Source organism: Danio rerio, chromosome 12, assembly GCF_052040795.2.
Source record: "Danio rerio strain M-AB ecotype USA chromosome 12, GRCz13ab, whole genome shotgun sequence".
Classification (NCBI taxonomy): Eukaryota; Metazoa; Chordata; class Actinopteri; order Cypriniformes; family Danionidae; genus Danio; species Danio rerio.
In genome coordinates, this window is record NC_141032.1 from 10873846 (window position 1) to 10901433 (window position 27588).

A 27588-nucleotide genomic window follows, 5' to 3' on the forward strand; every position below is an offset into this window, starting at 1 on the left:
GATTGAAAGGCGCCTTCATTCAGAAATCTTTCACTTGTAATATGTGAACATATTTACTGTACAAAACTTGTCAGTGAACTATGAAGTCAAAAGAATTTAAATCATAAATAAAATTATTTTCAATAGGTTCATTAATCATAATCGAGTTAAAATGTTCAACTAATTGAGATTTTGATTTAAGGACAAATCGCTCAGCCCTAATAGAAAGGTGTGCAAACATGTTTAATTACAAAAAAATCTCCTAGTTAAACAAAAGAATCATTAAAACCATTTAAATAATAGTGTCCTTTATAAATCACTCTATAAAGCATGGTCTAATTGAATTTATGTTATGTAATACCCCAATCGCACTGACAGTGATTGTGCCTTTTTGCACAGCACGAATGAAAATCCTGTTTTTGCTATTGTTATATTATATCCTGCATGTGTGAAATCACAACAGAACAACTAAAATGAAGTCACCTGTGCTCTATCTGCAAGCTCATTTGAAAAACATCACTAAGTTCCTAGACACTGTCATTACACATAAATCCTCTGCTGATTTCTCAACAGCTTGTATAAACACAGCACACACAACACCTACAATATTAAAACACTCATCTTGCTCGTCTCTCATAAATACTGTATGTCATGGTGGCTTGGGCGATTGGAGATGCCAGCCCTTCTATTCATGCAGCACACACGGTCGGTCTACAGGTGTGTGTGTGTGTGTAACCATGTGATTCAATGTAATCATGCATTATTAAACAGGTAAACTGAATATTCATGAGGCAGACACTGCTAACTCTGTCCAAGAAGGTCCTGCTGTCAGTATATATTGTTAGCCATGGGACTACAGTTCATATCCAGAATGAAAAAAGCACTATAATACAGCTTTAAGACCTAGAAAACTGAAATACTGTAAAGAGATGGAACATATTTCATTTGTATTTGAACTTCAAAAAAGGCTGTAAAGAGAGAGAGAGAGAGGAAACCTGGAAATAAAAGAAGTTGTCAGACTCATTCTCTCCAGGCAGCTCTAGCAAACACAGGATGTGCTCTCATGCACAAAGCTAATTGGACAGTGGTTTGTCACCTCTCCTTCACTGCACTCAAACAAACACTCTCTGCTAGAAAGAAATAGACAAATTTGAAGAAAGATTGTTTTCAACACAACCACTATATAAGAAGATATGAATGCCTCCAAAAGGTCTAAAATTTAATCAGTTGTACTTTAAAATGCAATTAAAGGGGTAGTTTACCTAAAAATGTACATTTCTTTTTTAGTTGAACACATAAGTGTGGTTTGTTCATAAACTAATTTTGAGAGGATCACGTGCTTATAATCAACACGGCTGGCTTCTTATTAGCTCCGTAATCAGCCCCATTAGATGATTACAGAAGCATTATAAATAACCTGAGTTTATCACTCAAGTTATCTTCGTCTTGAAGCTCCCCCCTTTCCACCCCTTCATCCTCCTCCTTTCCTGATTGGGCGACACGGTGGCCCAGTGGCTAGCACTGTTGCCTCACAGCAAGAACACCGCCGGTCCAACCTTTCGGGCCGGTCGGTGTTTCTGTGCGGAGTTTGCATGATCTCCCCGTGTTCGCGTGGGTTTCCCCCGGGTTCCCCGGTTTCCTCCCACCGTCCAAAACATGAACCATAGCCAAATCGACTAAAACAAATTATCACCAAATACAACCTCAGTTCACACTTCTCACGGTGACAAGCAGGGTAGTTTTCGAGACCTACCTGACCTCGAACTCCCCTCTCGCCCTTCTAACGGGAGGGAGCCCCGGGCTCGAGGATATTACGAGCTCAGGGCTCTCTCCCGGGACAGCATGCCAAATATGCTTTATTGATTATCAGCTGAGTGTGAACTCTTGAAGAAGATATTTTGAAGATCAAAAAACTGTAACCCTTGACTTCCATAGTAGTTTTTTAGCTTTCTTTAAAATATCTAATATATTTAGTAGGGCTGAACAATATATAGGCAAAGCAGTGGCGCAGTAGGTAGTGCTGTCGCCTCACAGCAAGAAGGTCGCTGGTTCGAGCCTCGGCTCAGTTGGCGTTTCTGTGTGTAGTTTGCATGTTCTCCCTGCGTTCGTGTGGGTTTCCTCCGGGTGCTCCGGTTTCCCTCAAAGACATGCGGTACAGGTGAATTCGGTAGGCTAAATTGTCCGTAGTGTAAGAGTGTGTGTGTGTGTGTGTGTGAATGTGTGTGTAGATGTTTCCCAGAGATGGGTTACGGCTGGAAGGGCATCCTGGATTAGTTGGCAGTTCATTCCGCTGTGGAGACCCCGAATTAATAAAGGGATTAAGCCGACAAAAAAATGAATGAATGAACAATTCATGGTTTGAGCTTGGATATTGCAATGTGTGGATCTACAATAGTCACATCGCAGGATTAGATTATTTAGCATTTTAAAGATGAGAAAAAATATGCAATTTTACAGATTTCAAGAATCTGTAAAACTACATTTTTTCATTTAAAAAATGTTGCCAATCTTCGACATAGGCTATCAATGTCTGATGCGGAAAGGCTTAGTCATGTTTTCATGACCTCTCGATTAGATTATTGTAATGTATTACTAGGTGGCCGCCCTGCTGGCCTAATTAACAAACTTCAGCTTTTTTCAAAATGCAGCTGCTAGAGTGCTCTCTAAAACAAAGAAATTTGATCATACTACTCTAGTTTCTCATCATTGCGTTGGCTCCCTATTAAATATTGTATAAATTTTTACATTTTATTGACTACCTACAAAGCCCTGAACAGCTTAGCTCCGCAGTATTTGAGTGAGCTCCTGGTGTATTATAGCTCTTTACGTCCACTATGCTCAATTAATTCTGGACAATTGATTATTCCCAGAATATAAAAATCAACTGTAGGCAGTAGGTTTCTCATATCTGGCACCTAAACTCTGGAACAGCCTTCCTAGCACAGTTTGGGAAGCAGACACACTCTGTCAGTTTAAAACTGGATTAAAGACACATCTCTTTGCATTAGCATACACATAAAACACAAATGGAGTGACGCAGTGGCGCAGTAGGTAGTGCTGTCACCTCACAGCAAGAATGTCGCTGGTTCGAGCCTCAGCTGGGTCACTTGGCGATCTGTGTGGAGTTTGCAAGTTCACAGTCATGTGGCTTTCCTCCGGGTGCTCCAGTTTCCCCCATAATCCAAAGACATGCAGTACAGGTGAATTGGGTAGGCTAAATTGTCTGTAGTGTATGAGAGTGAATGAGTGTGTATGGATGTTTCCCAGAGATGGGTTGCAGCTGGAAGGGCATCCGTTGTGTAAGACATGTGCTGGAGAAGTCCGTTGTGGTGACCCCAGATTAATAAAGGGACTAAGCCAAAAAGAAAATTAATGACAAAACAAAAATGCTTTTGAAATCCAAATCCTCTAAAGCAGGGGTCACCAATCTCGTTCCTGGAGGTCCGGTGCCCTGCAGGGTTTAGCTCCAACTTGCCTCAACACACCTGCCTGGGTGTTTCAAGTATACCTAGTAAGACCTTGATTAGCTTGTTCAGGTGTGTTTGATTAGGGTTGGAGCTAAAATCTGCAGGACACCGGACCTCCAGGAACAAGTTTGGTGATCCCTGCTCTAAAGGATTGTTAGTCTGCATTATTTAGGGCAACCGGAGCTGGGAACACTTCCCAAAAGACATAATTTAAATGGCATCAGTACTTATGTTAGTCTTTTTTTTTATTATTCCTGATGTTTCCATAATCCTGGACCAGGCTGTATCCTGAGCAGCTGCTGTGGTGGTCATGGAGGAGTGCAAAGCATGAGACTGATTCCTATAAGACCCCAGTGACAGACGAGTCCTCGCATTGATCCTGAAGGGCCAGCCTGTACACCAGCCGGTGACCTCTCCCACCTGTAGCTTCTCCACGATGGACGTCCAGAGTTCTCCAGCCTCCAGCGCCTAGACTGCAGCTCGTTTGGCCATAGGAGAAATGGTCGTGCTCAAGCTGGTGCCACTTGTTTGCATTGTTCAGGACTTGTAGAGCTGTGCATTGATGGATTTGCTCTTCAGTGTTTGGACTTTCAGCAGTGAAAATTAAACCACGATGAACTGAACTAAACTGAACTTCCACTCTTAAAACTGAACGGACACTGTTTCAGTTTACTTGAATCTTCTGTGTGAAGCTGCTTTGACACATCTACATTGTAAAAGCGTTAGATAAATAATGATGAATTTAATTGAACTTAATTGAATTTAATTGAATTGAAGTGTTTCCCAGAGATGGGTTGCGGCTGGAAGGGCATCCGCTCCGTAAAAACTTGCTGGATAAGTTGGCGATTCATTCCGCTGTGGCGACCCCGGATTAATAAAGGGTCTAAGCCGACAAATAAATGAATGAATGAATTGAAGGGTAAAAGATAAAGATGTTTTTTATTGTTATTTATGCAATGATGACCATGTTATTTTACATTTGATTATTTAATTTCTGTATGAAGCACTGGATAGAAAAAGACTTGATCATTCCAGTCAATCTGAATGAAGGAAATCTTTCCAAATAGAGATGGGGCCGGTTGCTCCAGCACTGCGTAAGTTAAAACGTAGCCTTACTAAATATGTGTGTGTTGCACCACTGAACTTAGTTCAAATGCTACAATCCAACTAAATATTTACGGCAGCATTCCCCCATTTATAACAGTAGAAAAGAAACGACATTGAGTTTGGTTTACATTGAGGAGCTCGCCATGATAATAAATGATCTCCCTCTACTCACAGCTTTAATTCCCTCCCAAATCTTGCGTTTCTTTTCTTTCTTTTTTTTGTTTTTGGTGTGTGAAAGAAGAGTTTATTTTGTTTCAAGGAGTGTTTTCTGTTAACTGCATCCATCAAATAAATCGAGAATTTCTTCATGACTGAGTTTTTCTTTGCTCTTTTCTCTTTCATGTGTAGGAAATTAAAAAAGAAGTTAAATGTTTGATAACTTCATTGGTATTTCATGTACAGTCATGGCTCACATGCAGGTATGTGATTTGTCTGGTATAGTGACTGACTTTAATGTAATGTACTATAAACATGTAATTTGTCATTTTTTTAAATTTTCAATTTAATAGGAGATATATATTTAGATGCAGAATTTTAAAGCAGTTTTAAATGATTCTCATTGGATATTATGTCATTCAATGCGACTACGCCTGACTTGATAAAGAGCTTACAACCTACTAACTACGGTTTGCCTTAAGAACATTTGATGTCACCGAAGTAAAAACAAATTTAGTTACAAACTAGCTAGTATTTACTAAGCACCTCTAGTTTGGACTTTACAGTCTAGTTTAAGAAAGGACTCATGAACAACTGGTGCAACCCTACCCTGTTATATTCATCTGGTAAAATTGTATTCATATCGCAATGTACTGTATAATGTGGCAAAACAAAATATCGCAATGTTAGTTTTTTCCAATATCTTGCAGACCTAATATTTAGTGTTTAGCAGAAAAAATAATCTCAGAAGGTTTTGAAACAATTTGAATAAATAGTAAGTAAATGTTACTTTTTGTTATCTTTCCCTTTGATGTACATTATAAGCAGTGGTGTAAAGTAGAAAATTACAAATACTCAAACTCCTGTAATTGAGTAGTTTTTCTTAAGAATTGTAACTTACTAAGCAGTTTTAAAAATGTGTATTTTTACTTTGCCCTGAGTACATTTTAGTGCTGTATTGGTACTTCTACTCCACTACTTTCCTTCAACCAGCAGCAACTGCTTCACACAGTACTTTACACATAGCAGGTAAATTGCATCATAATGAAGAGACTGTTTAGATGCATGTCACTAATGAGAAGATAACTAATGTTTACTGTGTGATGACCAACGTAAATGGCCTAAACACCCAGCAGGCACAAGACGTCAACATGAGGTCAGATTGACATTGTACCCCAACGTCATGGGGACGTTGCATTTTGTTTGGAAATGAAAATCGGGTGGTTGTCAGAACCCAACGTCAGGCGGATGGCAATGTCCAACATCCAACCTAGGAAAGAATGTGTGCGCCTTAGTCAATCAGTAGACAGAATTAGTAATTGTGGAGTTCCTTAAGGATCCCTTTTGGGCCCTATCCTGTTTAGTTTGTTTACAAATGACCTCCCACAAGTCTGTCCTACTATTAATATTCTGTTTGTATGCTGATGACACAGTTCTATATGGCAGCAAATTATTTAACCGAGATGTCTCTGATTGGTTGTGTGAATCATATCTTAATTTGAATATGAGTAAAACGGTTTGTATGTTCTTCTCACAATCATTGACAGTTTTCCATCATCCTAATATATTCGTTAAAGGAGAAAAGCTCAGGGTTGTCTCTGATTTTAAACATTTAGGTCCAATTTTAGATTCACAATTGACTTTACAAAAGCATGCCAAGAAGGTTACTAAAATTGTTCAATTCAATCTGGCCAACATCAGACATATACGATCTTACTTGACTAATAAAGCAGCAAAACTTTTTATGCACTCCATGATTTTTTCTCATATTACATATTGTCTTACTAGTTTGTCACACACCAGTAAAACAGTTTTAAGATCAGTTGAATCACTTTATAAACAGGCACTTAAAGTATTTGATCAGAAAACTACAGTATTAGGTATCATCATTGAAATATAATACAAAAACACTTTTTATTGAGCTTTAATAATATGAAATATTTGGCTTATGCTTGTATGATTTTTTAAATGGATATGCTCTACCTCCATTATGTAAGTTTGTGACACACAAGAATATTAATGGTCAAGCAACACGATCTGTAACCAGGGAAGACTGTGGTGTGCAGTTTAGGCGTACAACTTTTGTACGATCTCAGTTAGAGCCAGTCATTTCTGGAACACACTTCCTATGGATTTAAGGGTTGTTACGAATTGTTCAACATTTAAACACAAGTTAAAGAAGTTGCTAAAAACAAATCCAGTTTGTAATCATGTGTAATTCCTTTGTCTAATATTTAAATAATTTTTTATTATTTGTTTAACCCTTTTGTCGTATGTAACTTTACTGTTATTGTGTGAGATAATGTGTTTTTTTGATTTTAGGATGCCTTTTAAAATCTGGCACATTGGCAACAGATAGTCCTTGAGGCTAACTCTGGCTTATTTACAGTTCTACTGTTGATTAGTGAAGTTTATTTATAAACTAATTTCGAGAGGATCACATGCTTATGAGTGCTTGCAGACGGCCCCGCATTATTTCATTAATGATTCACCAATCAGACAATTCCTAAGCCACTATAAATACCCTAAGTTCCATATGAGAGCCATCTTCGTTTTGAAGAATGGATGGCACGGTGGCCCAGTGGTTATCACTGTTGCCTCACAGCAAAAACGTCACTGGTTCTAGTTCTTACCAAGCCAGCCGACGTTTCTGTGCGAAGTTTACACGTTCTCCCCGTGTTCACGTGGGTTTCCCCCGGGTTCTCTGTTTTTTTCCCACTTTCAAAAAACATGCAACCTAAGTTTACTGACTAATCCAAAGCTAGCTAGCTCCTAGTTAATAGTTATCTCTTAAAATCAATCACTATCTGTTCATTGGTTACTGCAGCAGGGGAGTTCTCGAGATCTAGCTGAGCTCAAACTCCCTCGGACTCGAGGATGTTATGATCTCAGGGCTGTCACCTGGGACAGCATGATAAACAAGCTTTATAATCAATCATCAGCTAAGTGTGAACTCTTTACCATTTACCAGGTTACCATTATGACATCTGTCAGACGTTGAATTCGGTTGCCATACATGACGAATAAATGTCAGCATTTGACGTCAATATGATGTTGGTTTAAGATGTTGGCTCGACTTTGGATTTTGGTCACTTTCTAACGCAACCTAAAATCAACATCATTTGACTTCATTATTGGACATCAAATTAACGTCTTTTCACGCTGGCTAGACATTGAATTTTGATCACCTGATGTCACAACCTAAATCTAACCAAATATTCACATCTTATGATGTCGTGTACCTGCTGGGCATTAACTAAATGCACTACAGAGTGTTACGTTTACACACATCCACAAATTACATGTACATCAGCTTTTTATAAAGTAATACTCACGACTCTTGAGTACTTTTGAAAGATCTACTTTTTACTCATATTTTGAGTAATATCTACAACAGATACTTTTACTCGCACCACATTTTTGAGTAAGTAATGGGTAAAGTATGATTAAGTATGATTTTTCCATCACTGATTATAAGTTATTATTCTGTTTTCTGTTTTATATTGCATTATCACATCCACTATAAAACACCAAAAATGTGCTGTTGAAGTAAATTGCATTCTTGAATACTAGCAAAAAAATAAAATATAGCACTGTGTACTGTATTGCACATATTGTATACCTATTTTGACACTTTAATATGCTAAATTAGATTCAATGTGGAAAATTATGAAAAGAAAAAACAATCAAATATTTAATAGACACAGCTGCCAAATGTATTTCAGAAAAAAGAAAAAAAAAAAAACGATTTTACTTGGGTTTAGTGATTTAAACATAACCCTTAACCCTGATCCCTATTAAATGTATATACTGTTTGCCAGGAGCTGAGCAATTACTTTAAGTGATCACAATTGATTTTACCTAGTAAAGACAATAAAACCACAGATAGTAAAATGTAATCAATGTAATCATGATTGTTTTCGTTACCAGATGGCTTTAAAGCACAGAAAAGTATGCAGATCTTTTAATCAACTTTTCTTAATATACTATTTTGATACAGCTTTTAAAATTATACTATCATCTGTTATCATCTACTAAACAAATGATGGCTTGTGATATTATTTAAATTCATCATTACAGTGCAAAACCACAATAAAAACTGAAGTCTCTATTCTCACAGTGACATCACAGCATGATTTTAAAGAGCTGAGCTGATGTTGACGCTCTGCATCTTACCTCCCGGACTCTCCAGAGATCTGATCGATCCAATCTCCTCCAGGGACAATCTGTTATAGAGACTCCCAGCCATAGTTCAATCTCACTGAAACCTCTTTTTTCCTGCCTCTAATTCACACGCGTCCCTTTCCTCTTTTCTGCTCGTTCACTTTTTCCCTTTGACGTCAGCATCGATTACCAGAAAGCCTCCCCACCTCTCATTCTTCCTCTCACTTGTCCCTTCAGATCTTCCTTTTCTTGACTGCTTTCTCCCAGTCTTCTTGATCTTCCTGTTTTTGTCTTCCCTCTTCACTTTATAAGGTAGTTTGAAACGACTGGGCGTCTTTGCTTTCTGCCTCCTAATTTCTTACTATCTGACTGTAAAAGCGCAGATTCCAGATACACAGGTTGCCAGAGAATTCAAGCCTCCTCCCCATCGCTCTCTCTCAGTGCCTGACAGACCCACTGAGAAAGCACAAAACTAAATGCAGAGATCTAATAAGAGGAGACAGCGCAGAAGATGGAGAGAACACATACAATCCAATTTTCTTAAACGTTTCTCCTATGAAATTACATCGTCAGTGAATGAAGATGTCTATTTATGAATCTCAGATCTCAGTTGACTGTGAGAAAACACTGTAGATTCTGAGGTCTCGACAGTATCTCTTACATGTCTCATTTCTTGTTTGATGTGTTCCTTTGTATCTACACTTTAGCAAAATTAAAACAGCAAACAAACAAACATATAAATCTATTTTTATATTTAAATATAAATTTTAATGCATTTACCTAAGCCACATACCTTTTATGCAGATATTACAGAACCATTTAAACCTAATCAATGTATTATATGCCACCTTTAACTGCAACCCAAGGAGACCACGATTTACGTGGCCGGAGGTACGTATGGCCGCATTTTGTTTTTTCGAGCGAATGCTACAGGGCGGTGTGAACGGAGGCCCGCAGGAGGGGGAGCCACTCGTGGTGACGACCGGGTTCGAGTCTGGGGAAGAGCGGTTACAGAAATCAGGTAAGATGAAAAACAAAATACAAAAAACAAAAGCGAATGAGTTCGTGACGGGGCGAGAATGCGGTGCAATCTGAAAACTCGTCTAAACTGGACGAGGGCTTTTGCTTTTCTTTTCTGGACGGCTTGTGTAAATCGTTGCTTGGGTTTAGGGAAGGAGGAGAAGGAGGGTGGCTAGGTTGGCTGATTGGCCGGCCGCCCAGTCGATCTTTCAGTCATTCGGTCAGTCGGAAAGACGGTCGCTCGACAGCGGCCTCCGGCGGCTTTTCACGTGACGACCGGGTTCAAGTCCGAGGAAGAGCGGTTCCAGAAATTAGGTAAGATGAAAAACAGAATCCAAAATATAAAAGCGAACAAGTTCGTGACGGAGCGAGAATGCGTTGAAATCGAAAACTCTGTCAAAATCGGATGAGGGCTTTTGCTTTTCTTTTCTGGACGGCTTTTGTAAACTGTCGCTTGGGTTTAGGGAAGGAGGAGGAGGGTGGCTGGGTCGATCGTTCAGTCATTCAGTCAGTTGGTCAGTCGGACAGATGGTTGCTCGACAGCTGCCTCCGGCGGCTTTTCATGCGAGAACAGCAACACTCACTACGTCCTCCATATTTTTTCTGACACACTTGTTTACATGAGACCATCTTAATGCAATTATAATGAGATTTTTCCTATTCATTCATTTTCTTTTCCGCTTAGTCCCTTTATTAATCTGGGGTCACCACAGCGGAATTAACCGCCAACTTATCTAGCGTATGTTTTACACAGAGGATACCCTCCCAGCCGCAACCCATCACTTGGAAGATTTTTGCTATATTGAATTTTAAAATGTACCTCATGTAAATGCAATAATTCTATCTAGATGATGCAATTAAACTCAAAATTACTGTAATTAACATGTTTTGTACTTGATTTTATTCAGAGAATACAGTGCATCTGGAAAGTATTCATAGCGCTTCACTTTTTTCAATTTTTTTTTATGTTACAGCCTTATTCCAAAATGGATTAACTTCATTTATTTCCTCAACATTCTACACACAATACCCCATAATCACAATGTAGATTTATTTATTTTTAATTGTTGCATATTTATAAAAAAGTAAAAAAACTGAAAAATCGCATGTACATCAGTATTCACAGCCTTTGCTCAATACTTGATGCACCTTTGGCAACAATTACAGCCTCAAGTCTTTTTGAATATGATGCCACAAGATTGGCACACCTGTCTTTGGGAGTTTTTGGCCATTTCTCTTTGCAGTACCTGTCAAGCTCTATCAGGTTGGATGAGAAGTACAGCTATTTTGGATGGTGTACAGCTATTTTCAGATCTCTCCAGAGATGTTCAATACGATTTAGGTCTGGGCTCTGGCACTCAACCACATTTACCGTGTTGTTGTAAAGCCACTCCACTGATATTTTGGCGGTGTTCTTTGGGTCATTGTCCTGCTGGAAGAGAAAAATGTCTCCCCAGTCTGAGGTCAAGAGCACTCTGAAGCAGGTTTTCATTCAGGATGTCTCTGTACATTGCTGCATTCATCTTTCCCTCTATCCTGACTAGTCTTCCAGTTCCTGCTGCTGAAAAACATCCCCACAGCATGATGCTGCCACCACTATGTTTCACTGTAGGGATGGCATTAGCCTGGTGATGAGTGGTGCCTGGTTTTCTCCAAACATAACGCCTGGCATTCACTCCAAAGAGTTCAATTTTAGTCTCATCAGTCCAGAGAATTTTGTTTCTTATGGTCTGAGAGTCCTTCAGATGCCTTTTGGCAAATTCCAGGCGGGGAGTGGCTTCCGTCTGGCCACTCTACCATACAGGCCTGATTGGTGGACTGCGGCATATGTGGTTGTCCTTTTGTAAAGTTCTCCTCTCTCCACAAAAGAACACTGGAGCTAAGACAGAGTGACCATCATTATTATTATTATTATTTATTAAATGCTTATTTATATTTGTTTTATTCAAAACAAGCTAAGATTTGTTTACCTGTCAGGTTTTGAACCATAGGGGACATAAGACGTTTGTTTGGATGTAACCACAATTCAATTTTGACCACACTTCGTTATTATTGTTCATTTATTCGTTAAATAGTATTGAAACTATTTTTTGCACTTAACCAACAAAATTAATTATGTAGACTAATGGATGTCGGTGCGTACAACACCATTTCCTTATCTTTGAAAGAGAGAAAGAGAAAGTGAAAGTAAAGGTCGATTGGAGGAGGCTCATTGTTTATCCTTGCGCTGCAGATGGTCTGTTTAACTGTTTTCTCGCTAGTGAAGGGTTCAGTTGTTCCACTTGCAAAGTTCGCCATGTAAATAGCAAATTGACTCCTAAAAGGAATGGGGGATGAGACTCAGATTGATTAATGCTCAAAACACACCCATAACTCAACAGGAGAATAAGCTGCAGAGCAATAAGGTGCAGAGCATGTTTATCCATCCAGCAAAAGTGGATTCGGACATGCTCTTAATGCTTTTGCGCCCTGTGCTTTAGACTTTGCGCCTAGATCATTAAAATAGAGCCCACAAACATAGTCATTGTTCAATTTAAATTGAAATTCCAAACCTTTGGACTAGAAAACTTAAATGAGAGCAGTTACAGCAAAATATGACTGCATTACATATTCATGTATTCTGACAACTTAAGCAGCAGGCTGGTACTGTGGGCATTACACTATTACAGTTAATCTGTAAACAACCCCAAGATAATCACTGTAATTCTACCGCACACTGCTGGTATATTTCTGTTCAGTGTGACATCACAGAGAACGGTTTATTTATATTTATTTGGAGAACTACTGCCTTATTAACGAATGTGCAAAAGACTGTAAATGAATGCATATTCATCATGCACAATGTGCTAAAGTGCAAACATAAACACTGTAAATCCAAACCTTGGAATATAAATACAAAAACAAACAACAAAACAGTGTGGAGAGCGCGTACAGTTCTGACAGCTGGGTAAAGCAGTAAGTTACGCTGTATGATCTGTTAGTTGTCACAATGTTGGCAGCTAGTGTTTACTTATGGCTAACTAGACCTCATTATTACAATAGTCAACTGAGGGGATTTGAGCCTTGTATCCTTTAGACAGTTAAATGAGGACACTGGAGGACACTGACACTTCAGTAATGACAAGAAAAACAGTTTCTTTAGCTAATCGAGTGAAGGAATGACAGCAGGTCCTAATTATTATGATGCAAAGTACTGAATATCAATGTTCACAAGCTAAGGGGAAAGTTAAATGGGCTCTTTCCATTGCTAAGGAAGATGTCCATGCTGCTGCCACTGACCAACAACAGGTTTTAACAACTAACATCCCCCTGTCCAGACCCAGGACAGTCTTGTCCACCTTATCAGCTCAAGACAATCTGTTCAAGCACCATTTTGCCACTTCATTCAGTGAGCAATCAAGCAGGCCTTCTGGATCAGCATGTTTAAGTGCTTAGAATCTGCTGAAATGGTTTTTGCTCCCTCAGCAGACCACAATACAGAAAGGCATGCTGGATACGATACTAGAGACTGGTTACAAACCCGAGTAGCATCTAGAGCTCTGAATCCATCTGGTATTAACATGCATTTTCAGTTATTCAATCATAAGTCATTCTACCTGATATTAATAGGGGTTGAAATTAAGTTTTTGTAGCCATTTGTGATTCTTCATTGAGATCTTTACCTCATTTTGTCACACTCTGTATCTGTATACCTGTACACAAGTATCTGTAACTAGGGGAGTGACACTGACAACAGAGGTGCGGATCCACATGCAGGTTTATTAGCAAGGTCAGGCCAGCAATGGTCAAGACAGGGCCAAACAGTTGTATGCAGACAATCCAGAATCATAGTCAATAGGCAGGCAGATGGTAAGAGGCAAGCAGCAAACAATATTAAACAAACAAACAAGGCAAGGATCAAAAACGTAGGGATGGCTCACGTGTAACTGACGTTTTGACACAGTGTCGAGATCCCGAAGCGCAAGTGTTTCAAAACACTGCACTGAAGCATTAGCCTAAACACCCAGGTCACGTGACTACAGTGTTTCGAAACACCTGGTCACGTGACTAAAACGATTTAAAGCATTGATTATTTCAGAAGTGTTTCGAGACAAAGTACACTGAGAACAAAGTATACACTGATCTGATTCATGAAAATTCATACCAGGTGTAAAGTGAAGTCAAATGTCTAAAACTAGTTTTTAATCTAATCTGATTTGTTAAGAGTAATTAAAGGCTACTTCTGTTTGAAATCCAGAGCTATGAATTATAATTACCCAACTAGCAAGTTTGTTTTTAAAATACATCTAATAGACATCTAACTTTAGACGTCTTGTCTGAGATAAGGCTAAATTTGGGCTGTCACTGAAAATCTAATCTTCACATTCATGTTTATTAGATAACAGGTTTATTTTTGGACTAATGTTAGACGTGAATTAGATTTTCACTGACATCCCAAATTTAGCCTTGTTTTAGCCAGGATGTCTATATTTGCTTCTGTTTATTATATATTAATTGGTCAAACTGTACCATATAGTCACACCTAAGTGTCACTTTACGAAAACTTTACTCCTCTCAGGTGGATTAATCTGCCAACCTTCTCCTGAACTGCAGCTACACCAGAAGTACCTGAAGATATGCCATTTGTTCCTACACTTTAAGTCACCCTAAATGTGGCATTTCTTACGCAATTGAAAAGATCTTTGCCATATAACTCACAAATCATATTTTAGCATGTCTCATTTAACCCATTATATGGAGCTAATTTTGCACCTCCAATGACAAGGTGCTGTAACTATTTGCATAAATTAGATCTTGAGTCATTTTACTCATACTTTAAAGTCTGCAAAAAGTCATTAAGTAGACATTAGAGGACAGATAACACAGGACAAAAACAAACATCTCCAAGCAGGTAGTACAATCACACAGCCCCAGAGGGAGCAACTCAGCTTTTGGGTTACTAACCTGTGAATAACTGTAACGTTTTCCCAGGTCGCCCCATTTGTTATTCACATAAATGGCAAGTTCACCTCATTTTTCTTGTTCTCCTCGTCTCTTTTCTGTGTGTGTGCACAATCCATTCAGTGCAATCACAGAGCTGGAAGTATCGGCTTTGAGCCAAGATTCTGTGGTGTGTAAGAGATTACAATGTGTGTATTCTCATGACTGCGGGTCAGCACTGAGAGCTCATTCATTTCAAATCAGAAAACCACTAATGGGCAAAAAATAATTGTAATTTAGATTTTATTTGAATTCTTTATGCTTAAGCAAGACTGCACCTATCATGTTTCAACATTTAGAAGCTGTTTGGACAGAACTGTGTGTAGCTATGCTCTGTCCACAGTCATATTAGAGTGATAAAAACACAAGTTTTTTTAATATTTCCTGACATTACAATAGGATCCAAATCCCAGCTGGCAACTTAACGTAGCAGTGTGATTTTCTACAACCACTGATATTGATTGACAGGACAGTATTACCATGTCTCATCATTAACATGTATAAACATGTCCATAAGACAGGATTTGCAAAGAAACTGGGATTTTAAAATATTAGAGGTGTTAACCTACACTGGTCTCACGGTTCGGTTCGGTTACAATTATCATGCCATCGATTCGGCTCAATTTGATATCTGGGTGCATCACGGTGCATTCGCGATGCTTTCCGGACACAGTTTTATATTTTTATCACAGCACAGCAATTTTTGTATTAAAATATATTAATATATTTAAATAAACTATTTGGAATACAATAGGGTATATACCAAGCTAATGCTGTTTCCATGCTGATAAACTTCCGGTTATCTATTATTGTTAGTTTTTTTCCATTTTAAACAATACCTTTTAAAGCATCAATGTTGTAATGTAGGTAAAATACAATCAGTTAAATAGACTTTGGCATTCATTTAGTAGCTCAAGCGCAAAATGAGACAAAAAACCGTTTACACGTTCTTGCCCATCAGAAGGCTAGTGCAGAAGCTCCATTGAATATACTGGGGTAAAATAAATGCTTATATTTTAAAGGGCCATGAAACCCCCTCGTTTCAGCAGGGTGTTTTCACACCTCTACTTTGTAAAAAGTCAGAAAAGTGGGCGTGTCCAGCTCTGTTTATGGGGGAGTGTCGGAGGAACTAAAGTGGGATGGTGTGGGAGTGTCTATTTGGGCATGCGCGAGTTTCAGAGTCAAAACACACACACACATACACACACACACACGGGAAAAAGTAATGGTGTTTACATGGACATCTGTAGTCGAATTATTTGTCAAATTATTAAATGGTGGACTTTAACTGCAGTTTGGCTCTTTTAATTAGGGAATTCATATCTGTCCCTCGCGACAAACGAGATATTTGATTCGAGGAACTGCTGTAAGCGTGTATTTTTCATGCAATGTTTGATACCGCATGGCGAATGAGAGAAAAAAAAAACTCCTGATTTCCCGGAAACTTAGACGCACACAGCAGGCAGTGTCAGAAAGCCACGTGTGTTATTCCGGTCACAAAATGCGGTGAAAATCCTACACAAGGTTAAAGTTTGGTTGTGGTGCTAACATGTTTACACTCGGTGCAATAGTTAACTTAGTTCGATACGAACAAACTGAATAAACAAAGAGCACTGGTCGCTCACTTACCAAATCTGTAGAGACAGGACAATCACCAGCAACTAGAGCCGCGTCTTTATGAAGAGGAGACTACAAGCGAATCCGGGTCTTAGCGTTTGCAGATGAGAACAGCTCTCAGGTAAACAATAATCCTCCTTAGATACATAAGTTATTGTTGTCGAGCGTCGCGTACACTGTTAATCCACACGTGACTCCAGCTGCGCTCTCACAGAGAAAAAATGAAAACAAAACTGCAGCAAACTATACAGTAAAAGCAACACTTCACGCTTGTTTTGCCAACACAACGTGGCGTCTCTGTCGTCTAAACACTGTGACAGTAATGAATATTAATGAAGTTGCACAATAGAGCGCGCTGATTGGATTGAAATTGGTTTTTAATGCAGTGCTTCTTGTACAATCTGAAACCCACTTTACATCTGATATCACTCAGTCAGTGGAGATCGCTGATTTTTAAAGAAAACAGACCTTAAACGCGCCGTTTTTGCAATGGCAAACAGTTCACAGGAAGCGCTTAACCCAGGTTACTGGCAAATTAAAAGTCCTATTAGCATGCTTCAGCATATACCCCATTTTGTCCTTTAATACAAACAGTCTGTTTGGCAAATAAACACATATAAATATCCCGCTCGCTTTCTGAGAATTGTTTTTTCTTACACCTCTTTGATTGGTCACACGCTCAACAGAAAGGGCTGCAATTTCTCTTACGCACTGGCGCTCTTCACACTTGAGTGATACTGATAAACTACAGCGGCTTTCACATCTGATCACTGTAACAGCCGAGAGGAAAGGAAAAAGTCATGCCAGCAGGTCAAATTTCCACAGTGAGAGAGAGGGAGAGAAATGGAGTTTACTTTCATTCTCTCTATTGCAGTGAAATAGGGACTTCTGCTCTAAGTGTCAGTGAAAGACTGTCCAGAAAACACACACGCAGTGAAATTGTGCACAGCTTCTGCGTTTTTAAGTAGTTGGATCATTGTAAATACTCGCGCTCGCCTTCCTCGCCATAGTAAGCTACGGCGACATATGAGATAAGTGACGTCAGTATAGGATAACCGGTTATGATTATTACTGAACCGATTCCGAATTGTTTGCGTCTGCATTGCAGTGCACCAAAGAAACAATTAATTTTGACACCGCTATAAAATATCTCCAACTGCACTTCAAGAAAAACCAGTAAGTGCTACACTTATTTTTTAAATCAAAAAATACTTTGTGAGCTTTGTAATTCATAACTGCTGGATTCAGCACAGCTGCATAGTGTACACAACTATAAACGAGGATGCTCTAATCACACAACAGGTGTCCCAGTTTAAAGGCGTTAAATGAGGTTCATTTTGTACCATAACTTGCATGTAATGTGTGCCTATTAGAGACCTGCACAGGCCTTAAATCTAAGCCCTAGCCTTAGATCAGGGTCCCTAGATTAAATTAAATAAATTGTTATTGACCGGAGCAACAGGAAAAAAAATTAAAATAGGCTTCTCTGAAACTGTGAAAATTTCACTTTAATTTGATTTAGGCTAGATTATTATTTTATCTGACAACCCAGTTCGTGTCTTAGCATTGTTGAAGCAAGCGGACTTGTTTTGAAGCACTTCACCTCAAATGTTATTCGTTCTTCTATTATATCTAGTAGATAACTGACCAACAACAATATATATTAAAACTAAGAGACAAACTATACGAAATTTGATTTAAAAAGATATTTTTCCCTAGAAAAATATACAAATGATATTTTTGTTTGAACCCATCCACTACTCAACTGTGCGGGTGGATGATTTGTTTCGGGACGGGGTGGGGCAGGGCGGTGCTGTATTTGTACCATGGAATAAAACCATGCAGGTGCCCCTGGACTTAATGGGGTCACACATCAGATGCGCCACTCGGCGACTCACTGCGTCCCGCCATGCATTTTAGAATTCTAAACATAGGTTTCTATCAAGGTACGCACACCAGCACCGCAAGTCGGCGCTGTCTTTGGTGCCCAGTCATGACTTATGACATTGTTTATATTTCTGCTGTGCCACAGAGCGACATCTGAATACTTTTATTTTAAATAATGTGCGAATGTGCGCGTCTGGTGTGCGATACTTTCAACTGTCTTGTGCATGCCGTGTCGCGACACCGAGCGGTGCATTCAATGTGTGACCTGCTTAACAAGTTGTGCATTGTGCATAACCAGTTGTCCCATCATTTAAAGTTGTCACTATTTGAAAAGTTTACAAGAAGTTTGTCTTTCCTCAAGTTTTAGGTTCGCCATTGGCAATTTTTCTTTTTATGTTCTCTGTTGCACTTGGTTGGAAATCTCTATACGCAAGGCATCACTGGCACTTCTGAACTGCATGTATTATATGTCATTTAACTGTTTTTAAAGTTTTTTTTTAAAAGCAGGCCCAAAGCCCAATATGCATGCTAGCGTAACAGCAAAACAGCATAACATGTTAAATGCAAGCACGTTTTGCATTTGTATGTATCTCATTCGTCTTACTGTAGTATTTGTGGCTGTGGGTCTCTGTTTTATCATGCCTGATAAACACATTTTGCTGTGTTTATCCTGACATTTGATCTGATTATCCTTCTCTGAAATTAAATATCATGAGAGACCGGCTCTTTTTCATTTAAAGACACAAGCAAAAACAGCTACAATTCCTTCTGACCCAAAAATGACATTTTCAAAAGGGTATAATAACTGATCTGATAAATATTACAAGATACACAAGACTTATAGTACATCTTGTTTAAAGGCCAAACTTGGAGCCCTTTAATTTATAGCCATTAACTCAGTGTGACGTGATCTTTTAAAAATTATTCAAAATTTTAAAGAATTGTTATCAGTAGTTTACAGAAGTAAATAAAATAATTAATAGTTATCTACTGACTACACCATTAGAGGCACTAAACAGAGGTCAATTTTATGTTTCAATAATTAATAAACACATTACCATCCTCAAGAAAACAGACCCAATTCAAATGTCAAATAATGCACAAATTGTATTACAGTGCATCCGGAAAGTTTTCATAGCTCTTCACTTGGTACAGCCTAATTCCAACATGGATTAAATTTATTTATTTCCTTAAACTTCTACACACAATACCCCATAATGACAATGTGAAAAATTTTCTTTGAAATTTTTGCAAATTTACACACAAAAAAGCTGAAAAATCACATGTACATAGGTATTCAAAGCCTTTGTTCAATACTTTTGAGAAAATAGCCATTTTCAGATCTCTCCAGAGATGTTTAATAGGATTTAGGTCTGGGCTCTTGCTGGGCCACTCAAGGACATTTACAGAGTTGTTGTGAGGCCACTCCATTAATATTTTGGCGTTGTGCTTTGGGTCATTGTCCTGCTGGAAGATAAACCATTGCCCCAGTCTGAGGTCAAGAGCACTCTGAAGCAGTTTTTCCTTCAGGATGTCTCTGTACATTGCTGCATTCATCTTTCCCTCTATCTTGACTAGTCTTCCAGTTCCTGCTGTTATAGTATGAGAGTCCTTTAGATGCTTTTTGGCAAATTTCAGGTGGGGAGTGGCTACCGTCTGGCCACTCTTCCATACAGGCCTGATTGGGGGATTGCTGCACAGATGGTTGTCCTTCTGAAAGGTTCTCCTCTCTCCACAGAAGAATGTTGGAGCTCAGACAGAGTAACTATCGGGTTATTGATCTAAGGCCTTTCTCCCCCGATCACTCAGCTTAGATGGCTGGGCAGCTCTAGGAAGGAAGAGTCCTTTTGGTTACAGACATCTTCCATTTTCGAATGATGGAGGCCACTGTGCTTATTGGAACTTTCAGAGCAGCAGAAGCCTTTCCCAGCCTTGTGCCTCGAGACAATGCTGTCTCGGAGGTCTACAGGCAATTCCTTTTTTATTTGTAAGAAATTTGCAACAATTTCAAAAAATCTTTTTCACATTGTCATTATGGGGTATTGTGTGTAGAATTTTAAGGAAATACATTAATTTAATCCATTTTGGAATAAGGCTGTAACATAAAAAAATTGTGGAAAAACTGAAGCGATATGAATACTTTCCGGATGCACTGTATGTACAGTTGCACTGTAAAAAATCTAAGCTGATGAATATTAATAGGGATCAGCACTCATCTGATGATGTCTCCTGTAATATTTAGTTCACAGATGTATTTCCATTTTCAGGCACTGTATTAAATTGTTTAATTCAAATTTTTTCATTCATTTTTCATCAACTGCTTCTACACTGTCTTTAAAAAACAGTAAGTGATGTAAGCTCTAAACATTATCTTCAGATACCAGTCTCTTCACCACGATTTTTCATCATCCATTCTCCACAGCAACTCCCCTGTTCTCAGAATAGTTTCTGTACAGGAGGACAGTGATCATCTCTCTGTTTTTCTCCAGCAAGAGAACATCATAACAGAACAATGCATTGATTTCCTTCTGTGAAGCTGTCCAAAGAAACGCAATGATATTGACTCGAGTGTCTCTCAGATGAAAGCTAAAGCTTGAAGCTTGGCGGATGTGTGGAGACTCAGCGAAGCTCAAACATTTAATCCTGGTTTATTGTGAGGTTTCAGCCAAAAAAAAAAAAAAAAAGGCTGACTGGCTTGTTACTGTCACTGACTTTCTCCTCATTATTTTAACAAAATGCTTTTGTGGACTAACAAGGTTTTCAGATTGGTAACAGACCTTGTGTTCAGTAAATCGTTAAAATAAAGCATCTTACCTGAGTCAGAGCTGGCAGATGCCACTGGCATTTTTGTTTTCTTGAGTGTTTGTCCACGTATTAAAGTTGTCTGAAGCCAACTAGAGAGAAAGAAAAAAAGTGAGAGAGAGAGAGAGAGAGAGAGAGTTTCTGAGTGAAAAGCAAGTTTATCACATGGTCAGCTCAAGCCTTTACCCCAAATCCACCCTCTCTGCAGAGAGCTACAATACATTCACTGCTGGTAGATTACGTACAAGTTATAGTTCTTTACTGAATAACGATTACACAACAAAATTACAGCAATGTTATATATTAGATTAAACATTTTACATAATAAGTTTGACAATAGAATTAACTTTAGGTTACATTTTGGAAAACATATTACGGACTTGATTTTGTACAACGTTGGTATTGTACAAAAGTAAAAACCTTTTATATCATCATGTATAATATATATAGTGGAAACCGGAGCACGCGGAGGAAACCCACGTGAACAGAGGGAGAACATGCAAACTCCACACAGAAATGCCAACTGGTCCAGCCGGGACTCAAACCAGCGACCTTCTTGCTGTGAGGCAACTGTGCTAACCACTGAGCCACCATGTCGCCTCATTTTCTCGCCGATCAGTTTTCTGATCTCATATTTAAAACACTGTTACCTGTAGTCATGTTGTTACTGTGACATTTTTTGGGGATTTCTGAATAAATTAACAAAGGTTTATGTGGATACAGGGACACAAAGTTGTATAATGACCAGTGGTGGAAAAAGTACTGAAAAGTCATACTTAAGTAAAAGTACCATTACTTGCCTAAAAATGTAGTGCAAGTAGAGTAAAAATACTTGTTTTAAATATTACTCAAAGTATGAGTAAAAACTAGACCATTCTAAAGTACTCAAGAGTAGTGAATGATGACATAACTCTGTGAAAAGTTGATGCATTTACATGTAATTTGTGGATGTGTGTAAACGTAACATTCTGTAGTGCATTTAGTTATTGCCCAGCAGGCACACAACGTCATAAGACATTAATATTAGGTTTGGTTTGATTAAGAATGAGATGTCAGGTAACCAAAATTCAATGTCATTCAATGTCTAGCCTGCGTCTAAGGACAACATTATTTTTATGTTCAATAATGACGTCAAATTACGTTGAAACCTCTAACCAACGTCATAATGACGACAAATACTTACATTTATTCGTCAAGTATGGCAACCAAAATCCAACATCTGATAGACATCATAGTGGTAACGTCCACACAACGTCAAGCTGTAACATTATCAGACGTTGATACTTGATTGATTTTAGTTTGGACGTTGATGTCGGCCTGACGTTGAGTTCTAATGTCAACCTGATTTCTGATTCTAATGTCAACCTGAACGTTGGGGTACAACGTCAATCTGCCGTCATGTTGATTTTTTTTTTTTTTTTTTTCTGAACTACTCATGAATCCTTATGCACGTCCAACTAGTGAGTTTACACTGAATAACAATAGAAAAGTGTTCTGTCAACATCAACATGAACAGGAGTTGTGAGTAGTTAAGGATGAGTAAATAGTGATGGACAAATTTAGCATTTTGGCTCTAAAAGCTAGACACTTGTGTGTGTATATATATATATATATATATATATATATATATATATATATATATATATATATATATATATATATATATATATATATATATATATATATATATACATACACACACACACACACACACACACACACACAGTGTTAAACAACATTATCTACAGTGGAGTTTAAAGGCACTATCGTATGGCGTGACAGACTACACACACTGTTAAATTTAGCTCTCAGTGAAGCTGTTAAACTCTGACTGCGCACCTCAGCAAGACTTTGCATTACCCAGCTGAATGTGCGCGTGAGAGAGAAAGATTGTGTAAGCGTGTGTGTATGTGTGTGTGTTACGCTCCAGTACTCTCTACCAGTCTTCTTAGCTTACTGTCAAAAACAAACCCTAAGAAGAGAAACATGACAGTGTTTGAGCGTGAAGCGCTACTACCATGCTAATCCAGTGTTTCTGGAGACCAACTATGATGTTATATTAATGATAACATCAAAACACAACGTTTCCCTTTGGTTTACCAGACAAATGAGATGATTTTCAACAACAAAGATCACTGGCCACAGAACACAACAGTGCAAGAAAATATATTATTTATTACAAAACATAATAGTGCATATTGCATAATGCATTTTCATAATATAATCCCACTTTAATAATACTGGATTTAAATACTCCCTCTGATATCAACATATTGTGGAATTCATATCATAGTTATTAGAGGAATCTGCCTAATGTTTCATGTCCATTAGTTTTCTTATATACAGTTGAAGCTAGAATTATTCGGCCCCTTTGAATTTCTTTTTCTTTTTTTAATATTTCCCAAGTGATGTTGAACAGAGCAAGGAATCTTTCACAGTATGTTTGATAATATTTTTTTCTTCTGGGGAAAGTCTTATTTGTTTTATTTTGTCTAGAATAAAAGCAATTTTTAATTTTTTTAAAAACCATTTTAAGGACAATATTATTAGCCCCTTTAAGCAATTTTTTCTCAACCGTCTACAGAACAAACCATCGTGATACAATAACTTGCCTAATTACCCTAACCTGCCTAGTTAACCTAATTAACCTAGTTAAGCCTTTAAATGTCACTTTAAGCTGTTTAGAAGTGTCTTGTAAAACATCTAGTAAAATATTATTTACTGTCATCATGGTAAAGATAAAATAAATCAGTGATTAGAGATGAGTAATTAAAACTATTATGTTTAGAAATGTCATGAAAAATCGTCTCTCTGTTAAACAGAAATTGGGGAAAAAATAAACGGGGGACTAATAATTCAGGGGGCTAATAATACTGACTTCAACTGTATATAACATAATTCGATAATTCCGAACAAAATGTGGTTTAAATATATGACTTTCCTGTGCATATTGAACAGCCTTTGCCGAAGCCCACATTACTGTGACCAGTAATAACTTAATCACAACCATTTGTCAGAAAGTGTTCCAGTTTTCTCAGATCAGTGCAGCTGCAAAAAATACTGACGTGGAAAGCGCTTTAAAATTCCTTTAAAAATAAATAAATGCAGAAAATTATTCTTTGTCATATTGTAATACAGTAAAGCCAATTTTCCACTATTCCTTGACTTACACTCATTGGCCACTTTATTAGGTACACCTTACTAGTACCAGGTTGGACCCACTTTTGCCTTCAGAACTGCCTTAATGCTTCGAGGCATAGATTCAACAAGATACTGGAAATATTCCTCAGTGATTTTGTTGTATATTGGCATGATAGTATCACACAGTTGCTGCAGATTTGTCGGCTGCACATCCATAATGTGAATCTCCCTATCCACCAGATCCCAAAGGTGCTTTATTGGATTCAGCTCTGGTGACTGTGGAGGCCATTTGAGTACTGTGAACTCATTGTCACATTCAAGAAACCAGTCTGGGATGATTCTCACTTTCTGACATGGCGTGTTATCCTGCAGGAAGTAGCCATAAGAAGATGGGTACACTGTTTTCATAAAGGGATGGACATACTCTGGTACGCTGTGGCATTGACAGGATGCTCAGTTGGTACTAATAGGCCCAAAGTGTGCCAAGAAAATATCCCCCACACCGTTACACCACCACCACCAGCCTGAACCACTGATACAAGACAGGATGGATCTATGCTTTAACGGTGTTGATGCCAAATTCTGACTCTATCATCCGAATGTCGCAGCAAAAATTGAGAGTCATCAGACCAGGCAACGTTTTTCAATATTCTATTGTCCAACTTTGGTGAGCCTGTGCAAATTATAGCCTCGGTTTCCTGCTTTTAGCTGACAGGAGTGGCACCCAGTGTGGTCTTCTGCTGTTGTAGCCCTTCCAATTCAAGATTGGATGCATTCTGCATACCTCGGTTGTAACGAGTGGTTATTTGAGTTACTGTTGCCTTTCTATCAGCTGGAACCAGTCTGGTCATTCTCCTCTGACCTCTGGCATCAAGGTATTTGCACCCACAGAACTGCCGCTCACTGGATATTTTCTCTTTTTTTTACATTCTAGCGATGGTTGTGCATTAAAATCCCAGTATATCAAAAGTTTCTGAAATACTTAGACCAGCCCGTCTGGCACCAACAATGATGCCACATTTAAAGTCACTTAAATAACCTTTCTTCCTCATTCTGATGCTCGGTTTGAACTGCAGAAGATCATCTTGACCATGTCTGCATCCCTAAATGCACTGACTTGCTGCCATGTGATTGGCTGATTAGAAACTTGTATAAACAAGCAGTAGGACAGGTGTACCTAATAAAGTGGCCAGTGAGTGTATGTCAATATTTATTGTTTTAGTTTTGGATGTATAATTTCTGTGATGTTTCTTAAATACTGGCACAGGTATTTGCATGAGGCTAGGGGAGTTGTAGGGAAGGTAAAAAGGGAAACATCTCTTCTTAATTTATGAATAAAACTTGTGTCTCATTGTTTATTAAGGATACGGTCATAGAACCAACTAGATTTGTCATTTTGTGTTTCGATTAAACATGTCTTTGTGACTTGTGAAAACTCTTTTTTTATCCTGCCACAACAATGCATGCAAGTTATACTGGAATCTACAGATAATAAAACTAAATAAATTTCATACAGGTTGTTAAATGCTTTTATATTCTTAAGTAAAAGTATTACCCATATAAAGTGGCATCAGAACTGACCTGAATGAACACTGCATTATCTTCAGCTTAATAATGACATCATTGTCTTCTGTATAGAGCTGCTTGATGAGCTCATTCCTTAACTAATTAACTTGGTTATTGAACTGAACACTGAACTGCCACTGTTTTCTTTGCAGAACAGAATTTAGACTAACATTTGATGACATTTGCATTATTGATACTGTCACTTTCCTCTTTATAACTGTGAAGCTGCTTTGTAAATCTGTTAACAAAGGTGACCTGATTGACATGATTGACCTGCAGCCAGAGTCATGAACTCACTGCTATCAGTGTGTGACCGAGCGTCTTCCTCTCTAACGTGTCTGTAGTGACATCAGCTTCCCTGAGTAGCAGATAAAGCAGCAATCAGCTGGTCCTGCCGCACAGGAGTCTGAACACAGCTGTGTGTGTGTGTTACTGACAGCTGAGAGATAAGATGCTGGAGTGATAGACAAAATTACATCCCTACACAAGAAAAGGACCAGAAAAGCAACTCTTTCTTGAAGGAATGAAAGGAGCCAAAATACAGGGTACATCTTGAAGGAATGCCACATGTGCTACTGATTCTGAACAAGACTCAGTTGTCTCCTAAAGGAAGGTTTGTGTGTTTAGTGTCACCATGCAGGTTGAATTCCTGGACGTATTGTCTCATTAGTGTAAATCACTTGCTTTGCAACTATTTTATTTACAGCTGATGCAACTCACTCTAATGACAGTTTATTTAGGCATCGCTGAATTGGTCAATGCAAATATTTGAGAGTGTCTGCATGACAGCTGTGTTTTGAGAATTTTGGCCAGAAAATAGTTTTGGATCACAAAATCATTTGGACAACATAACTTTATAAACAAACTGAGAAAAATGAACTAACACACCCTAAATCATATGCTTTTATACAGTAGCCACTTTCTAAAATTTATTCATTCATTTTCTTGTCGGGTTAGTCCCTTTATTATCACCACAGCGGAATGAACCGCCAACTTTTCCAGCACGTTTTTACGTAGCGGATGCCCTTCCAGCCTCAACCCATCTCTGGGAAAACTTTCTAAAATGTTTTCATACAATTGGGTTGGCTGATGAAGAATATTATTATTTTTATTATTATTATTATTATTATTATTATATATGACAACCATTTTCTCTCATTGATTGAGCTGTTTGCACGTGAGCTACACTCCACCTGCTGTCGCACGTGAGTTCAGACTGCTTAAACTAGCAGCAGTAACGTTAGCATGCCAAGATGAGTGAAGTTCAAATAGAGGATGCCTCATCCTCTTATAAGTCGGACGTTTGGCAACATTTCAGTTTTACAGTCGTTGCTTCAGACTGGTACGCTTTTTGACAGGCATACTGGGTCAAACAAAGCCGAAGGTTTAAAAGCAGCTTGAGTAGGGACTTGAAAGGTTTAATCGTAGCATTGCTGTTATTACTGGCAATGCAAGCAACATGGACGTACTGTAGCAGCAAGAGAATCCGGATGGGGTATATGCCGAGCTAGTGCTGTTCCCAGGCTGATAAACTTCCGGTGACCTTTTATTGTGAACTTTTTTCCATTTTATACGGTTCCTTTTACAGCATCGATGGTGTAATGTTATTAAAATACATTCAATTAAATAAACTTTGACATTTATTTAGTTGCTCCAGCGTAAAACGGGAGAAAAAGCCGTTTACTCGCACGCGCCCGTCAGA

General features: G+C 38.4%; 1 protein-coding gene and 1 long non-coding RNA gene across 16 annotated transcripts in view; one reads left to right on the forward strand and one right to left on the reverse strand.

The window, feature by feature from the left end:
- The window catches only part of mpp2b (MAGUK p55 scaffold protein 2b), a 104310-nt gene that overhangs the window by 58481 nt on the left and 18241 nt on the right, over positions 1 to 27588 (reverse strand). For 8 of the 14 annotated variants that reach the window (XR_015503374.1, XR_015503375.1, XR_015503377.1 and 5 more), the window contains exon 2: positions 21192 to 21271. Coding sequence is in view for 6 of the 14 variants with exons in the window: in XM_087274886.1 (XP_087131012.1) it covers positions 21192 to 21222 (31 nt within the window). In the remaining 8 variants the exon portion in view is untranslated. Of the gene's footprint in view, positions 1 to 8885; positions 9253 to 21191; positions 21272 to 27588 lie in introns of those variants that run through there. The other 6 variants (XR_015503372.1, XR_015503371.1, XR_015503373.1 and 3 more) reach the window with 1 other exon arrangement.
- The window catches only part of LOC147841288 (uncharacterized), a 70572-nt gene that overhangs the window by 962 nt on the left and 42022 nt on the right, over positions 1 to 27588 (forward strand). Inside the window, exons 2-3 of one of the 2 annotated variants that reach the window (XR_015503907.1) lie at positions 10 to 1280; positions 1870 to 2044. This is a non-coding gene — a long non-coding RNA (uncharacterized LOC147841288). Of the gene's footprint in view, positions 1 to 9; positions 1281 to 1869; positions 3604 to 27588 lie in introns of those variants that run through there. The other variant, XR_015503906.1, reaches the window with a different exon arrangement.